General features: G+C 36.3%; 1 protein-coding gene across 1 annotated transcript in view; it reads left to right on the forward strand.

Annotated features, from left to right (window-relative positions):
• The first annotated feature begins 861 nt into the window (after positions 1–861).
• The window catches only part of LOC107685722 (kazrin-like), a 149,560-nt gene continuing 135,501 nt past the window's right edge, over positions 862–14,920 (forward strand). Inside the window, exon 1 of the mRNA XM_016482419.1 lies at positions 862–1,169. Coding sequence (XP_016337905.1) covers positions 1,094–1,169 — 76 coding nt within the window. The 5' untranslated portion in view covers positions 862–1,093. The remainder of the gene's footprint in view (positions 1,170–14,920) is intronic.

Below are 14,920 nucleotides of genomic sequence, written 5' to 3' on the forward strand. Positions count from 1 at the left end.
AGTAAGTTCATGTAACTACATCACGTTAAAATAAAGTGTGTATATGTATATATCTGCTAAAGAATCAAATTTAGATGGATTGGAATTAATTAGGCCTATTTGGAAAAGTTATAATTTTTAAGCATGACAACGAAGACACCTAGAAATGACAATCTTGTTGCATCAAATATAAAATATCAAACCGAATGGCATCTGCAAATAAATAATGCTATACGTTTCTCTAAGCTAAGTGTTCTTCGCTTTTCTCCCCATTTATTGATTAAACTACCAGTCTCAAGGTCATTTTACTGGATGTATTATATATTTCCTACCAGGATTGATATTTTGTTATATAATGCAGACATTCATACATTTTTAAGTGTCCAAATACATTTTGGGGGTCACTGTAGGTCAGTACATCCCAATATCCCACCTATTAATATTTCTCATTGTATGCTAATTGATATTTTGCCACCGTTGGGTGAGTTACCCAAAATGAACTATCCTTTTCAACCTCTCCTCACTCCTCCACAGGGGGAGGAATTAAAATGCAGAGCTGCAAGATTTGCAAAAAAAAAAAAATATTTTCCCTGCAGCAGCTTCTTACGAAACAGATCGTCGAGTTGAAGGGAGAGAGAAGAGAAAGCAAGAAATGAAAGGGAAGGGGTAGAGCCGAGGCAGAGGGAGGAGAGAAGAGGGCACACGCATCCGATCAGAGCACAACAAATGCCAGTCCACCCTGAGCCTGGGGGAAGCGAAGGTTTCTCACTCAGTCAGCAGGACAGAGTACGCTGGAGAAACCTGCCAGCGAGGCACAACCTCAACGCATGGTCACAGAGCAGCAGGAAAAGGCAAGACATCATTTCTCTGATTCTCTCTTTCAAGCTCGCTCTCCGCACACACTCTCACTCATTCTCCTTGACACACACACAGACACTACCTCATTATCTTGCATGTGATTGAGGCTATTTCTCTCCGTCCCGAGCAGAAACCTCTGTGCTATTCTTACACAGCTGCAACGTTGCTCCAGCTTCTGTTCTCAAAGGGGACGGACAACAAACCGGTGCTTTTCTGCGTGGCGTGTCATTCCGAATTCTAGTGGGACATCCCAACCATGGAGGACACTCTCACTTGTACTCCCACCACCTTTTCCCAGGTCTTCGGCCGCCAAGGACAGCTGATGCAAGCTAGTAAGTACCTGGTTTTGCCAGTTTGAAAGCCTTGGTGTGGTGAATATAAAATGGACAAGTCTCGGCTGAGTGCTTGCTTATGTTCTGTGAAAGCTCTGCTGGTGAGACCATGGTCCACTGCAAATCCTGATCTCTTGGTTTAGGCACCCAGCATGCAGAGAGAAAACCAGCTTTTCTTCCCCACTGCTTTCAGCCCGCTAATGATGTGCACACAGTCAAGAAATGTGTCTGTGGGTGTGTGTGTCTCATCTTGCTTATGGATGTAGTGATCTTAATAAGTCAGTCATGAGGGCTGGGGCTGAAAGGGGAACATGAAAGTTGTGTTGAGAGACTAACTCAGTTTTTGCAGGGTAAAGTGAACCTCACCAGTGTAATTCTGAAACAGTGCAATAATTCCTTGACAGCTTCATAAATATTGTGCTCCTAAGCATTGATGAATTATGAATTTTGTCTTACAAAAAAAAAAAAAAAAACAGTGCTTTAAGTAGGTGTCGCTTCATAATTTCTGTCTCACAAGTTGTAAGTGCTATAAATAGATGCCGTTTCATAACTTATGTCTCACAGATTGTACTTCTGCATCTAATGACTTTATACAGGTTTTGTGGGGTAGTGGCTTGCAAAAGTGTACCAAAATATTTCCGGTCCTCATCTTAATTTAGAATGACCACAGATGGAAACTAGTGACAAATTAACACATGACAACTCATAACTTCAAATGAAACCCATGTAACATATTCAAAATTAGTATAGATAATATAGACTACTTATATATAATATATAAAATCTTTAATTTATTTGAATAAAATCTTTAATATTTGAGATTTAATATACATGCATTGTATGATTTTATTTACGTGCCAAAATATAAACTGATCACACACTCTGTTGCGCCATTAAAATAAAATGTAACATTTTTAAATAATATTCACATATTTTAATTTATTTGACTTATAAAGGACTGTGATTAAAACCATTCTTATATTTATAGTAATTCTTTTATTTCTTTTTAATAATTCATCAATGCCTAGGGCAATCTTTATGAAGCTGTGAAGGAATTATTGTACTGTTTTAAAATTACATTTAACATAATGTCAGGTAATGATTGCTTTTATGAACATACTATCTTTGATAAAATGATTTAGTGTACTTTCATAATGTTTTCGCAGACATCTCTGGCCTATAATCAATATTTTATATTAGCTTCTAGCAGATTTTATTCTCATGTCAAAGTTGCAGCTTAGATGTCGGTGGAGCAATTGAATTAAGAAGACTTGCAGCAGGATGCAATTACTCAAACAGCAGTTTGTAAATGACCGAGATACTAGCGGTAATGGCAATCCAAGCAGATTTTAATTTGATGCTTATTTCGACGTCTCTACACATTGACATGCCAATTAGCAGAGATATGCCATGCTGCCGAGTTGCCGTTGAAAAACACATGATTATCCAGTTCTTCTGGGGCAGAGTTTGAAAAAGCATGCATCTATAACAGCAACCCTGGAGAATGTCATTCTGAGTTTATATTGCATATATATTTGCCTTTATGTTTTTGATAAATGCTTTCTTACAGTACTTACAGTATTGCTTCCACATGTAAGGATACAACCTGAAATGTGCAAAATATCAGCCAGTGTCATTGGGTTTTAACTCTGTGATTTTAGTTATCACCTCTACAGACCGTGCACTTTTTTTTTTTTATGGAAATGTCCTGAAATTACTTTCCTCTGTGTGAGAGTTTTGCACTTTAAACCACTAGAATCTAATTTGAAATTCATGTTTACTTAAAGTAACTGCATGTTTTCTAGAGAAGTTAGAAAATTTGCATTATCGGAGTGGTACATTTTATGTATGTGTTAGCAGGCTGTTTTGAGATCGACATGGAGAATAGCAGCAGTGAAACAGGATGGATTAAGGGTGTTGGGTTTGCTTGGATAAAAGTGTCTCTCCTTCTATTTGCTCTCCTGAAATAGAAGAAAACTTTTATAAATAACGCCCTTTGTTTGCTTTATTTCTGTGAACTCATTAGCTGTTTGGTATGCAGGGATGTATTAGTGTCTGCAGGGTGTGTGACATTGCCATGATTAATATTCTGTGTGTGGCTTTTGGAGCGCTGAAAGCCTCTTTACTGAATTTGTGTTTCTGAAGTGCCTGAAGATGAGACTCCTCTGCAATATCTGAGCCTCTGCGGTGCCCGAATACTGTATGTATTACCATCAGCTACTTCTCTGTGGCTCTTTGCTTTGAATGTCTCACATTGTGGATCATCCATAATGATGAGATTTTGTAGTTTCGAAACATTCTAATGTGTCGTTCCCTGTGGATGCGCTGGACGTGGAATTTTCTGATGTTTCTGCCTTTATAAACAATGAACTGATTTGAGACGTCTTTAATTTTTTTCACTCTTCTTTTCTAATTTGCATGAACGTCTTCCAACAGGAGGATGTGGTGCTTTTCGGTGCACTTTCGCCCCGAACAATTTTCTCTTTTAACATCGATCAAAGTGCCCTGTGTTTGCTCCGTAAGTGTTTTGAAAGTCGATGCACTCACACTCCGGCACACATACTGTTTTGGCTGACGTAATGGACATGGCTGGACGGGGCTGCAAGTGTGGGCTCATTTGTGTGTGTCTGCAGATGTTAGCGATGGCACAATGTGCAGCACCAGTGACTCTAATAGGGATCTGCAGGGCCAGACGGAGTTACACGGTGTCTCAGGATGTGATGGCCTCTTTTTCACACTGCATGTTTGATTGAGAAGCTCTTACTGTGGAAATCAGCCTTGATGCTGCATACCAAGTATGACCTCACACATATATATTTAACATCTCTCTGGAATACTTGATTCTTGACCTACAAGCGCAGAAATCAGGTTTGCTTTTGCCAAGTCTGTTTGCACCAAGCCCAAGTATAAGTCACCTTTCTGCATCATTGGCCCAATGTAGAGGAGGTAATATAGCAGTGGGGAAAGTATAGCATCAGCAGAATTGTCTAGAATTTGAGACATCTTTTCTTTTGTCACCTCTACCAGTAAAGCGAGAGCCAGTCCATGTCCCTCTCGTGGGAGGAAGCCATAAAGCTTTCCTAAAAGCCTATATTTGTGCAGGGATAGCATAATCAGAACTCCCCTGTTAATATAGCAGTGACACTGAAGCCAACATTAGAAATGTTGTAATAACAAAATAGCATTATATATTAAAATTCTGTATTAAAATTTTAATTATGTATATCAAATATATGATCTTTTTTTCTATTTTGCTTTATTGTCGGGTATTTATTATTTATTTGCAGATAACACTTGTTGATATTTTATTCTGTTTTTCCATCTATTGTCCAAATACAGTAGATCCACTGCATATTAAAAGCTAGTTGTTTTTATATTATACATATTTGAAAGTTAGTAGTCTCTCCCACTAGCAAGTTGTTAGTTGCAATATTATGACAAACACCAAAACAACACACTGCTACATTGCTTGCATAATAATCTATGACTATTTCTCCCATATGTTTTCAGGCATATTTTCATGGGACATTAGATGCTCACAGACTCTCACTTTAACATTGTGCATATGTCGCTCACAACAGAATGTTATTCGCAACACTGTACTGTTGATTAGTTTTTGATGCATACGACTGCAAAAATTGATGGTCTTGAACCACGTTCTTTGCAGTGGTTATGTCGTAGGTTTACTGACAAATCTTTATCGACCCAGAGTCATTAGATGTCCCTCACGAGGCCTGACAATCCCTCCATCTGGGTCAATAGATGGCTAATTTGAGAGCTTGTCTTTCTTAATCACTATTATTGAATCTCACAACCATTTGATCATTTGTTTAAGAAGTTGCTGGAAAGGCTTCATGTTCATGCCATTTGATTTTTCATTTCTAATTACTGTCACAAAATGCTGTAACAATAGGCCTGCCAAGTTTTGTAGGGTAGCCTTTTGTCCCAGTGTGAATTTGCTGATCGAATGCCGCAAATATTAATTCCAAGAACTTTGGTGTTCACAATTGGACAGAAATCCATTTTTCTTCTAAGTCTATTTGAAAGAAACTGGTTTTAAGTGGCAACGCAGCCGTTAGTGCAGAAAAGGCTTAGCTTACAGGCAGCGCGCGTTGATTAGAGCGTTCTCATGAATTTTAAGCAGGGGCCAGTTTTGTTTGAATTTAAGCTTTGGAGTTTGGAGATTTCTGAACTATTTCACTTATAATAAGAAAAGTGATGTAACTCCCTCTAAACTGCAAGAAGTACACACAGCATTTCCCCTGGAGAGTTTCCATAAGGAGTAAGTTGAAAAATGATGTAGCGCATGAGCCTGTGTGGATTTGCCTGATGCTGTTTATCGTGAGGTTAGGTGTGATTGTAGGCCATGCCAGTTTTATCCAATTGACGGGTTACTTTGGAGCCTAAAATTGCTTTGGATATCAGTGCCTACACATGATGTTCTGAACTGCTCTGAATAGTGTTTACATCTGAGGGAATATATTTTGACAGAGGCAGCTGGCAAGTCTTGAGCAGCTAAAGAACTTCCTGCATACAAATTTGTTTTCTTCTGAAACCACTTCAAAGGGATCTCATAATATGTCTGTGGCAAGTGCGTCGTATTTTTAATTGATTTATTTTGGAAATTTGACACATCATCCGGAATGTGGGATTAAATAAACATATTTAATTTTCATTATGTAACTTGAAGACTGCTTAATATTATCAGATCCTCCCCAGCCTCCCCCGTCATTCTCTCAGTCTCTCTCTCTCTTATTTTCCTCGCTGTAGTCTGTGCGCTGTAGAACTTTTTACACAAGGGTCAATTTCACACCTTTCTGAATTTATGCATTTGGGAAATGCTGTAGCATTTTCTCATGTCTCTATTGTATGCGAAACCTTGTAGTACAATTTTATAGCAAAGGACTTGTTTTGAGATTAGGTTTCTGTCATGCTTTAGTAGCCAAGCATCCATTTTTAACATCTGCAACAGCAGATTATGCTGCTCTCTCCTCTCCATGGAGAGAATAATTTTAATCACAGCCTATTTGGTATCTCTGCCTTTACATAGGATTTACTGTATATCCAACCTTCTACTGCCTTATTTTTAACCTTATCCATCCATCCATCCATCCATCCCAAGACTGCTTTTATTTGTGTAAATAGTAAAACAATACTATTGTGAAATAGTATCACAATTTAAAATAACTATTTTCTAGGCCTATTTTAATATATTTTAAAATGTAATTTATTCATATGATGGCAAAAGTTGAATTTTCAGAAGCCATTACTCCAGTCTTTAGTGTCACATGATCCTTCAGAAGTCATTCTAATATGTTGATTTGGTGCTTAATAAACATTTATTATTATCAGTGTTGAAAACAGTTCTGCTTAATATTTTTGTGAAAACCATGATACATTATTTGATGATTAAGAAGTTAAAAAGAGCAACATTTTTTTTTTTAAATATCATTTTTTTCTTTACTGTCATTTGATCAAAGGATCAGTCAACATAATTTGTTCTTGCTGAAAATAAATAAGTATACTGAGCTATACAAACGTTTGATTGGGTAAATGTGTGGACTCCATATGGGAATGAGTACCTTTTTCAGTTTTTATTCCGTTAAAAAATTACAATGAAGATTTTTGTATTTCAAAAATTCCACTGTAGCTTTTCAAATGAAAAAAAAAAAGTGAAGCTGCAGTAACATATCTCAAAGCTTGATGGCTGCCTACATGACTTTTTCATTGTCAGCATGAACATTCATGACAAAATGGATGTCAAACATTTAATAAATCATTCACCACCTCCATCGTGAATTATAAAATGTGATTTTGGTTGATGCAACCTTTAAGAGTGGCACACTTTCTGAAATTTTCCATCCAGTTAGCTTGTTTGTTGGTTGGAAAACCACATGTATTTGCTAAATACGCACATTATTACTCTTTTGTTTCGTGTGTTATCATGTAGAGAGGTTGCTCAGTTAACACTGTTATTATCTGTTTCAGCCTTAGACACACACCGCTCTCCCATCTGTGTGCAAGACGTGACTTGAATATTAAAACAGTACATTTTACTGCTCAATAGTGATGAGTCTCCTGACATAGACTAGGGTAGACATGGTTTTTCTCTTCGTCAAATGCTATTGGCTAAGCCTGTAGGATTGGGACATATTAAAGACCATGGGTGGAATATTCTGCCTGCTCTTCCAAGATGTATTATGAAAACTGTGTTGAATGTTATATGCTTTGACTTTCATTTGACTCAAGGCTCAAGCTTTATCTTTGCTCGTTCTGCCTCATCCTTTGCTCAAGGAGGAGTGCTGCTGTCATTTGCTTGCAAAATGGCAGATATTAGCAAACAATTCAGCTTGTGTTGACACACAGGGATTGAGAGGTGTGACAAAAGGGGTTTATTTTAAGCAAGATTAAGCAAAATGAGGACACCGCCATGAGTTCTGATGTCAGCAGCCACGTTGGCTTTGCTCAGTGACATGTAATAGACTAAAGCTTATTTGTGATCAGTCACACTTTGGGCTCCCTCCAGGCGATGCTTGATTTAGACATCTGAGGCAGAGCTGGGGAGAACTTTCTCGCTGATTTAAAATGATTAAAGGCATTACTGCGATGAGAGGTACATTCAGAAGCCTAAGGGTCAAAGATGCAAACTCAGTACCGTTGATTTCCCAGGTAAATGTCCTCCTGATCAACATAGCTGGGTAGTTATGAATCTAAAGTGTAAATTATATTTATTTTAGTGGCATAAAATAAAATAAAAATCTGGTTAATTTTCAGCATTATTTACGTGATCTAAGAAGTATAAGTCTCAATGCAGCTTCTATATTAATATAATAGAATAGACACACATTTAAATATATACTAATTTGGTGGTCAAGTAACATTTCTTATTATATAATAATGTTAAAAAAGGTTGCTCCACTAATATTTTGTCGAAATAGCACTACACATTTTTTTTCAGGATTTTTGTTCAAAAGAACAGCATTTATTGAAATAATTTGTAACATTAAACATTTCTTTAATGTCACCTTTGATCAATTTAATGCATCCTTGCTGAATAAAAGTATTAGTAGAAAAAAAAAAAGAAATACATTGTTTAGTCAAACCAACAAGCCTGTCAGTTGGGCTAATGGATTTTTATTCAGTTCAGATAGGCCTCTTCCCAGCATGCAATGCATCCTTGCTGAATAAAAGTATTAGTTACTTTAAAAAAAAAAAAGAAGAAAAAAAAAAGAAATACATTGTTTAGTCAAACCAACAAGCCTGTCAGTTGGGCTAATGGATTTTTATTCAGTTCAGATAGGCCTCTTCCCAGCATGCATCAGGGCATGAATAATTAATATGCCTGCATTGTTTGACTATTTGCCAGCTTTATGTAAGTTGTTGTTTATTTTGTTGTCACATTTAGTCACTAATCGTCTTGCGATGTCAAGATGTGTTTGTTCTTTGGGCTTAAAATTATGTTAGCTGATATTAGCCTTGTTGTGCTTTATGTACCAATCGTTGAGGTCTGTGTGACTTTTTGATGTATCTCTAATTAATCAAAGTGATGTGATGAATATTTTTTCAAACAGTTTAAAATCATGTAAATAACTTTTTAGAATTGCTTAAAGGGGTCATATGATGCGATTTCAATTTTTCCTTTCTCTTTGGAGTGTTACAAGCTCTTGGTGCATAAAGAAGATCTGTAAAGTTGCAAAGACTAAAGTCTCAAATCCAAAGAGATATTCTTTATAAAAGTTAAGAGTCAACCACGCCTACTAAAACGGCTCGTTCTAACACGCCCCCACATATCTACGTCACTATGTGGGAAGATTTGCATAACGCCGCCCAAATGTTCACGCAAAGAAAGAAGGCGCAACTTTTCTCCGCTCACTCAAGCCGCCGGCCGCCGCTCACTCAAGGCCGCGGTGTGTGACACTGTGTTTCGTTGTGAAAGCGAAACTACTTTGTTTGGTCTTCCAAAAGAGGACACGACTCCTTTAATCTAAATAGGTCATTGTTACAGGGATGGCAGGTTTTATGTCATGACAATTTGACATTTTAAGTTTAGTCAGGATTTTTACTTATAATTCAATAATGTTCCACGAACACCTTATTGTCAGTGCATGACAGGTCTGTCAGTTTTTGACATCTGAGGTGCAGCACTGCAGAGAGTTCATTGTGTGCAGCTCAGTGAAGACATATGATTGACTCAACATGGCAGTAACATTTTGATTTTGACATAACCTAGCTATGGGCAATAGACATGTCTAGAGCAAGCTAAAGGCTTCCTGTGCTCTGAAATGCCTGGATCAGCATTGTTCAGCTATGGATGGAAGTAAACAATCACAATCCATAGCGTAGGCACCCTATAAGTCAGATTTGTGGAGGGGAAAAACCACCTTCTGCACTCTTCATAACCAGCGTTTGTCTTCTCTCCCCATCAGACTGACTAACGGGAGGATGAGGTCATATTTGGCAGCGGCAGACAGAGAGGAAATGAGACAGGGGTGAAGAGATTAATTCATGCAGGTCTTGGTCTTGTGGGATGAGTGATCCATCTATCATGGAACTGAGAGCCTGCTCTCTGCACTTTGAGCAGAGATGTCTGGATTATGGACTGAAATGGCTGGAGTGAGGCTGCATTCAGTGAGCACAGCATCTTCAGCAGACCCCTTTAAATATTTTATAGGGTCTAGTTTAAGTAGATGGTACAAAAAGCATGGCCTGATAAATTGTTTCTTCCATTTCTCCTTAATTCAAACCAGATATTGCTTGTCACCTTAAATAGTAAGTCATAAGATAAATAATTTATAAGCTTTTATTTGTGTTTGAGTGTACATCCATGTTTGGGAATGGGTTGAGTATGAGAAATTTAAAATGTTACGTTTACCTTATATTTTAACTTGCATTTAAATTTGCATTTAAAACTACTGAAAAATAAGTATTGTTTATATTACAATTTATATTTTGTTTTATTCACAACTAGATAATAGTTAAAAATATGCTTACATACCTATGCTATACTTAATATGGAAATATGGAAGTCAGTTTCTGCCTTGGTGTTAAAAAAGGTTAATAGTGAAATTGTGACATTATATAAAATAAAGTCATATTATGAGATATAAAAGCTGCATTATGAGAAATATAATAAATAAATATTGCATTTAAATTTACATTATAAAAAAACGGGAAAAACATATTGTTTATATTAAAATTTTGTTATATTCACAAGTAAATAATATTAAAAATAATATAAAAAAAATATTAATTAAAAATAAGCTGAAATACCTGTGCTATTCTATATGGAAATAGTTTATGAAATAAAGTAAGATTGTGAGATATAAAAGTCACATTATGAGAAATAAAAATAATAAGTACATGAACTCGCAGCTTACAAGGAAACCAATTTTGAAAAGAAGCGTATTGACATTAAAGTAATGCACATAAACTTTGTATCTGTATAAGGGATTGCATTTTATTTTTTAGCATATTTTTTTATTTAAAAAAAGAAAAGCAAGTATTGAAGGTCTTAATAACAAGGCCTGCTGTGAAGACAATGCGCTCTGTCGCTACATTTGATGCTGCTTTGATAAGCAATTGAGTGTTCGTAGTGCTTTGCATTTTCTTTCCGTCATTTTCTTTTCGTCATACTCCAGTGGGATGCACAACTATAACAATAGCCAAATATACCAATAAGAATCAAAATAATGTCACACTTGGATGTGCCTGAAGCACATTCCATTACCTCCACATCACACAACCACAGCACCACACAATACATTCAGTTATAACAGTGAGATTTAAGAAAGGCATTTAGTGGGAAAATGCATTTAATTTTTTGGTTGGTCAAGAACGAGTAGTCGACTAGTGCAGGTCCATATAAAGGTGCTGTAAATGATTTCAGCCGTCTTTGCTAACTTCTGCCATTTTGCAAACTTCAAGAACATGCTCTCTAATTGATTCACAGACAGAGAGTGTTTTTGATCGGCTAAAAAGCATAGAACTGGTGTGATCTCTTAGGAGCCTGTTTCAGTCATGTAGTTGTACACAAATATTTCTGTGCAGAATGATGTTTGCATAACAATGCACTGTTTGTGAATTATGCGTTTAACACCCTAAACAAATCCTTGTTGCTCCACAAGGTCTCATATTTGTTGTGTAGGAAAAGTTTTCACGCTTGCGTTCTCTTTTTTTAGAGGTGTGGAGAAGTGCTGACCCACTTTCCTCCTCTGAATATGACAGGCGCTGGCATTCACACACAAACACCCTTAATTGGCTCAAGCCTTGTCACAGGTTCTCCCTGTAGTCCTTGCTTTCCAAAGGCACATCATCAAGGCATTAAAAATCGACGTGCGCTGTGTCAGTGCTAATCTGCCTCAGGGCAGCCATATTTATCTTTGCTTTCACATGTAAAAAGTTCCCTCTGTCTGTTCTCTCATACCGAGTCTCAGCAGGGAGACTAGGCATTTATAGGCCTACTTACATTTGCATTTATATTTCATTTAGCTGACACCCCGTACAATACTTCTTCCCTTTGTATGTGGTCAGGTGGTTCTTAATTTCCCCAGTCTGAATGTAAAAAAGCCAGCAGCGGCTTGCATCTCATGAATACATTTTGCATGTGGAATATTCCACAGTATCAAAGGTAATTTGATTTCACAGTCGCACATCAATATGAACTGAATGTCAGCCTGCTGTTAAGGTCTTTATTATTGTGGCGTGGCATTTTATATTCAGAAATGCCTGTGGCAGGACTTATTTGAACTTCATTTGTGTCCTTTTGCATTGTGGAAAAGTAATGGTGCGAACTGCGAGTATGCAAATGCGATCTGACCTCTTGTTTAGTGGGATCAATATGGACGATTAGGCAAGCACCCTGTCCCACACAACTGCTTATCTACCGTATAGTTACATGCTTCGTTACAAGTGTAATTGATGCTTTGTGCTCTTTGTAGTTCTAATGTCAATTTAATTCTCTCTCCCTTTTCATCTCTAAAAGACCCGGCTAGCGTTAAGAGGAAAAAGGGAGAAAATGTGTAATGCAATTCAAAGGCATCCAGCTAGTCCACTGTAAGCCCTGGGCTGGTTATCAAAGGGTCAGAAGAGGCTTTTATCTTCAAAAGCTTTGTCAGAGCTTGTATTGGAATCTGTTTTTCCAGAGGCTTAAATTCAGTAAGAAGGCGTCCAAAGCATAGCAAGCTGTACTGCAGGATGTCTCACTAGGTGGCAGACTGATCAAAGATTTCACCTGAGGAGGGCAGCCGCTCTGCTTCTAGTGTAACACGGCTGTATCACAACGGCATGCAAACAATGATGCCTAGAACTATTTTCTCGGCTCTATGTACGGACTTCACCTCAATTTCCCCCCTCTGTGAAGAACTGATGCACTGGTGTCAGAGATTGCTGAGAATCTGCTTTGTTGGAAGAGATCACTCATTTGGGCTGTGTTTGGCTTACTATCATACTACTCCTACCATTCTGGTAGTGTACACTACTATTCAAAAGTTTGAGGTCAGTAAGATTCTTTTTTAAGAAATGTATGCATAACAATTACATTACAAATAAAAGGTGTTCTTTTGAACTTTCCTACTTATCAAAGAATCCTGAAAAAATGTATCAGTTTCTACAAAAAAGATTAAGCATCACAACTGTTTTCAACATTGATAATCATAAGAAATTATTCTTGAGCACCAAATCAGCATATTAGAATGATTTCTGAAGGATCACGTGACACTGAAGACTGGAGTAAGGGATGCTGAAAATTCAGCTTTGCCATCACAGGAGAAAACAGTTCTTTTAAATTGTAATACTATTTTGCAATATTTCTGTTTTTACAATATTTTTTATAAAATAAACGTAACCTTGATGAGCGTAAGAGACTTCTTTCAAAAACACGAACATTTCTGTATACTATGTTCAGAATGGAGTTCAACTCACTGTTTCTTTAGTGAGTAGTCGGTTATGTATACTGTGCATAGTATGCAAATTTGGATCATACTTTTAATATTTATATAATATCTACACTGTTTTATATGCATATTTTCTGTATGCTATATTTACAAGGACATACTGTCATACTACTGTTACTGTTTAAGTGGTATGTAGTATGTATGCACGCTGTTCTGTATGCTTTGTTCAGAATGGCATATTATCACACTATATATTTTTTTCTGCAGTACGCAGTATTTATACTTTGCATCGTTTAAAAATGTTCTGTATTACATGTTCAGAATCGCACATTACTTTTGCTATTTCTGCAGAATGTTTGCTGTGCACAGTATGCAAATTTTAAAGGGGTCATATGATGCGATTTCAAGTTTTCCTTTCTCTTTGGAGTGTTACAAGCGTTTTTTTTAACATTAAAGCATGTCAACATATTCTGTTACACCAAATACACAAAATAATTATCTTTAAAAAAGCATCATATGACCCCTTTAAGTGACAGGTAAAAAGTAGCTCTCTGAAGGCTTGATAAGAATGTTTTAGTCTCTTGTTGAAATACCTGGGCTGCGGTCTTCAGAGGTGATTGGTTGACATTTGCTAAATGTTACTTCATTACAGAAACACACTCAGCTCTCTGACTTGTTAGGATGTCTCTTTCCTAACATTTAATGCTAATTTATTCACTGCTAACATTATTGCGTTTGTAATTGAGACAGTTGAGTACTCGAGTAACCCCATTAGTATGTTATCTATGCTGTAGCTGCATTTAGTCATCAATTGTGAGTTCATTTCCCAGGACTACAACATTTTTTTAAATAATACATTCAGAAATATGAATATAATTTAATATACATTTATAAAATGAATATGACTCTTTTATAGTGATTTATTTTTGAGTATTATATTTGTAATAAAAATTACTTTTTTAAATAATAATATTTACAATAAGGTTCATTAGTTAACATTAGTTAACTACTTTAGTTAACGTGAACTAAGCATGAACAATATTTCTATAGCATTTATTAATCTTAGCTAATGTTAATTTCACCATTTACTAATGCATTATTAAAATCAAAAGTTGTGCTTGTTAACATTAGTTACTGCACTGTGAATTAACATGAACTAACAATGAATGACTTTATTTTCATTAACTAACATTAACAAAGATGAATAAATACTGTAATAAATGTATTGTTCATTATTTGTTCATGTTAGTTAATACATTAACTAACATTAACTAATGGAACCTCATTGTAAAATGTTACCAAATATTTTAATATAATCTTTAAAGAAATATACAACTGATAATGTCAGATGTTAATTTAATTTAATTTAATATTATATTATAAATGAGTAATATAAAAAAACATATGTAAAAACATTATGCTTCACATAAAAGCACTTACCAGAGACATGCATGAAAATCTCCCCCAAAAATTGGAGGAGGTATAAATGTTGAAATATGGAAGAACACAGAATACCACACCTTTGGTACATCCATTTTCTCACATGCGTCTCTAATCATACACAATGGTTTATTTGTATACAAAACACTCCACTGTCCCTTCCAACAACATGATGTTCAATACAGTTCTCAGTGTAAAGCAGTCTAGCAATCTTTGGAGGACAGCCATGGGAAAAGCTCTCTGACTGATGAGAAGAGCAAAGCCTCGGGGCATGTGTGACATTAACATTGATCTGAGAGCAAAGGAGGGCTGCTTTGTCACCATGGAAATGGGCGCTGAGATGGTCTTAAGTTAAACTTTCATTTATTGATGTAGAGAGTTTTCCCCTCCCTCATTTGAATTTTAAGTACGGCGTCTGTT

This window comes from Sinocyclocheilus anshuiensis, unplaced genomic scaffold, assembly GCF_001515605.1.
Source record: "Sinocyclocheilus anshuiensis isolate Anshui unplaced genomic scaffold, SAMN03320099.WGS_v1.1 scaffold257, whole genome shotgun sequence".
NCBI lineage: Eukaryota > Metazoa > Chordata > Actinopteri > Cypriniformes > Cyprinidae > Sinocyclocheilus > Sinocyclocheilus anshuiensis.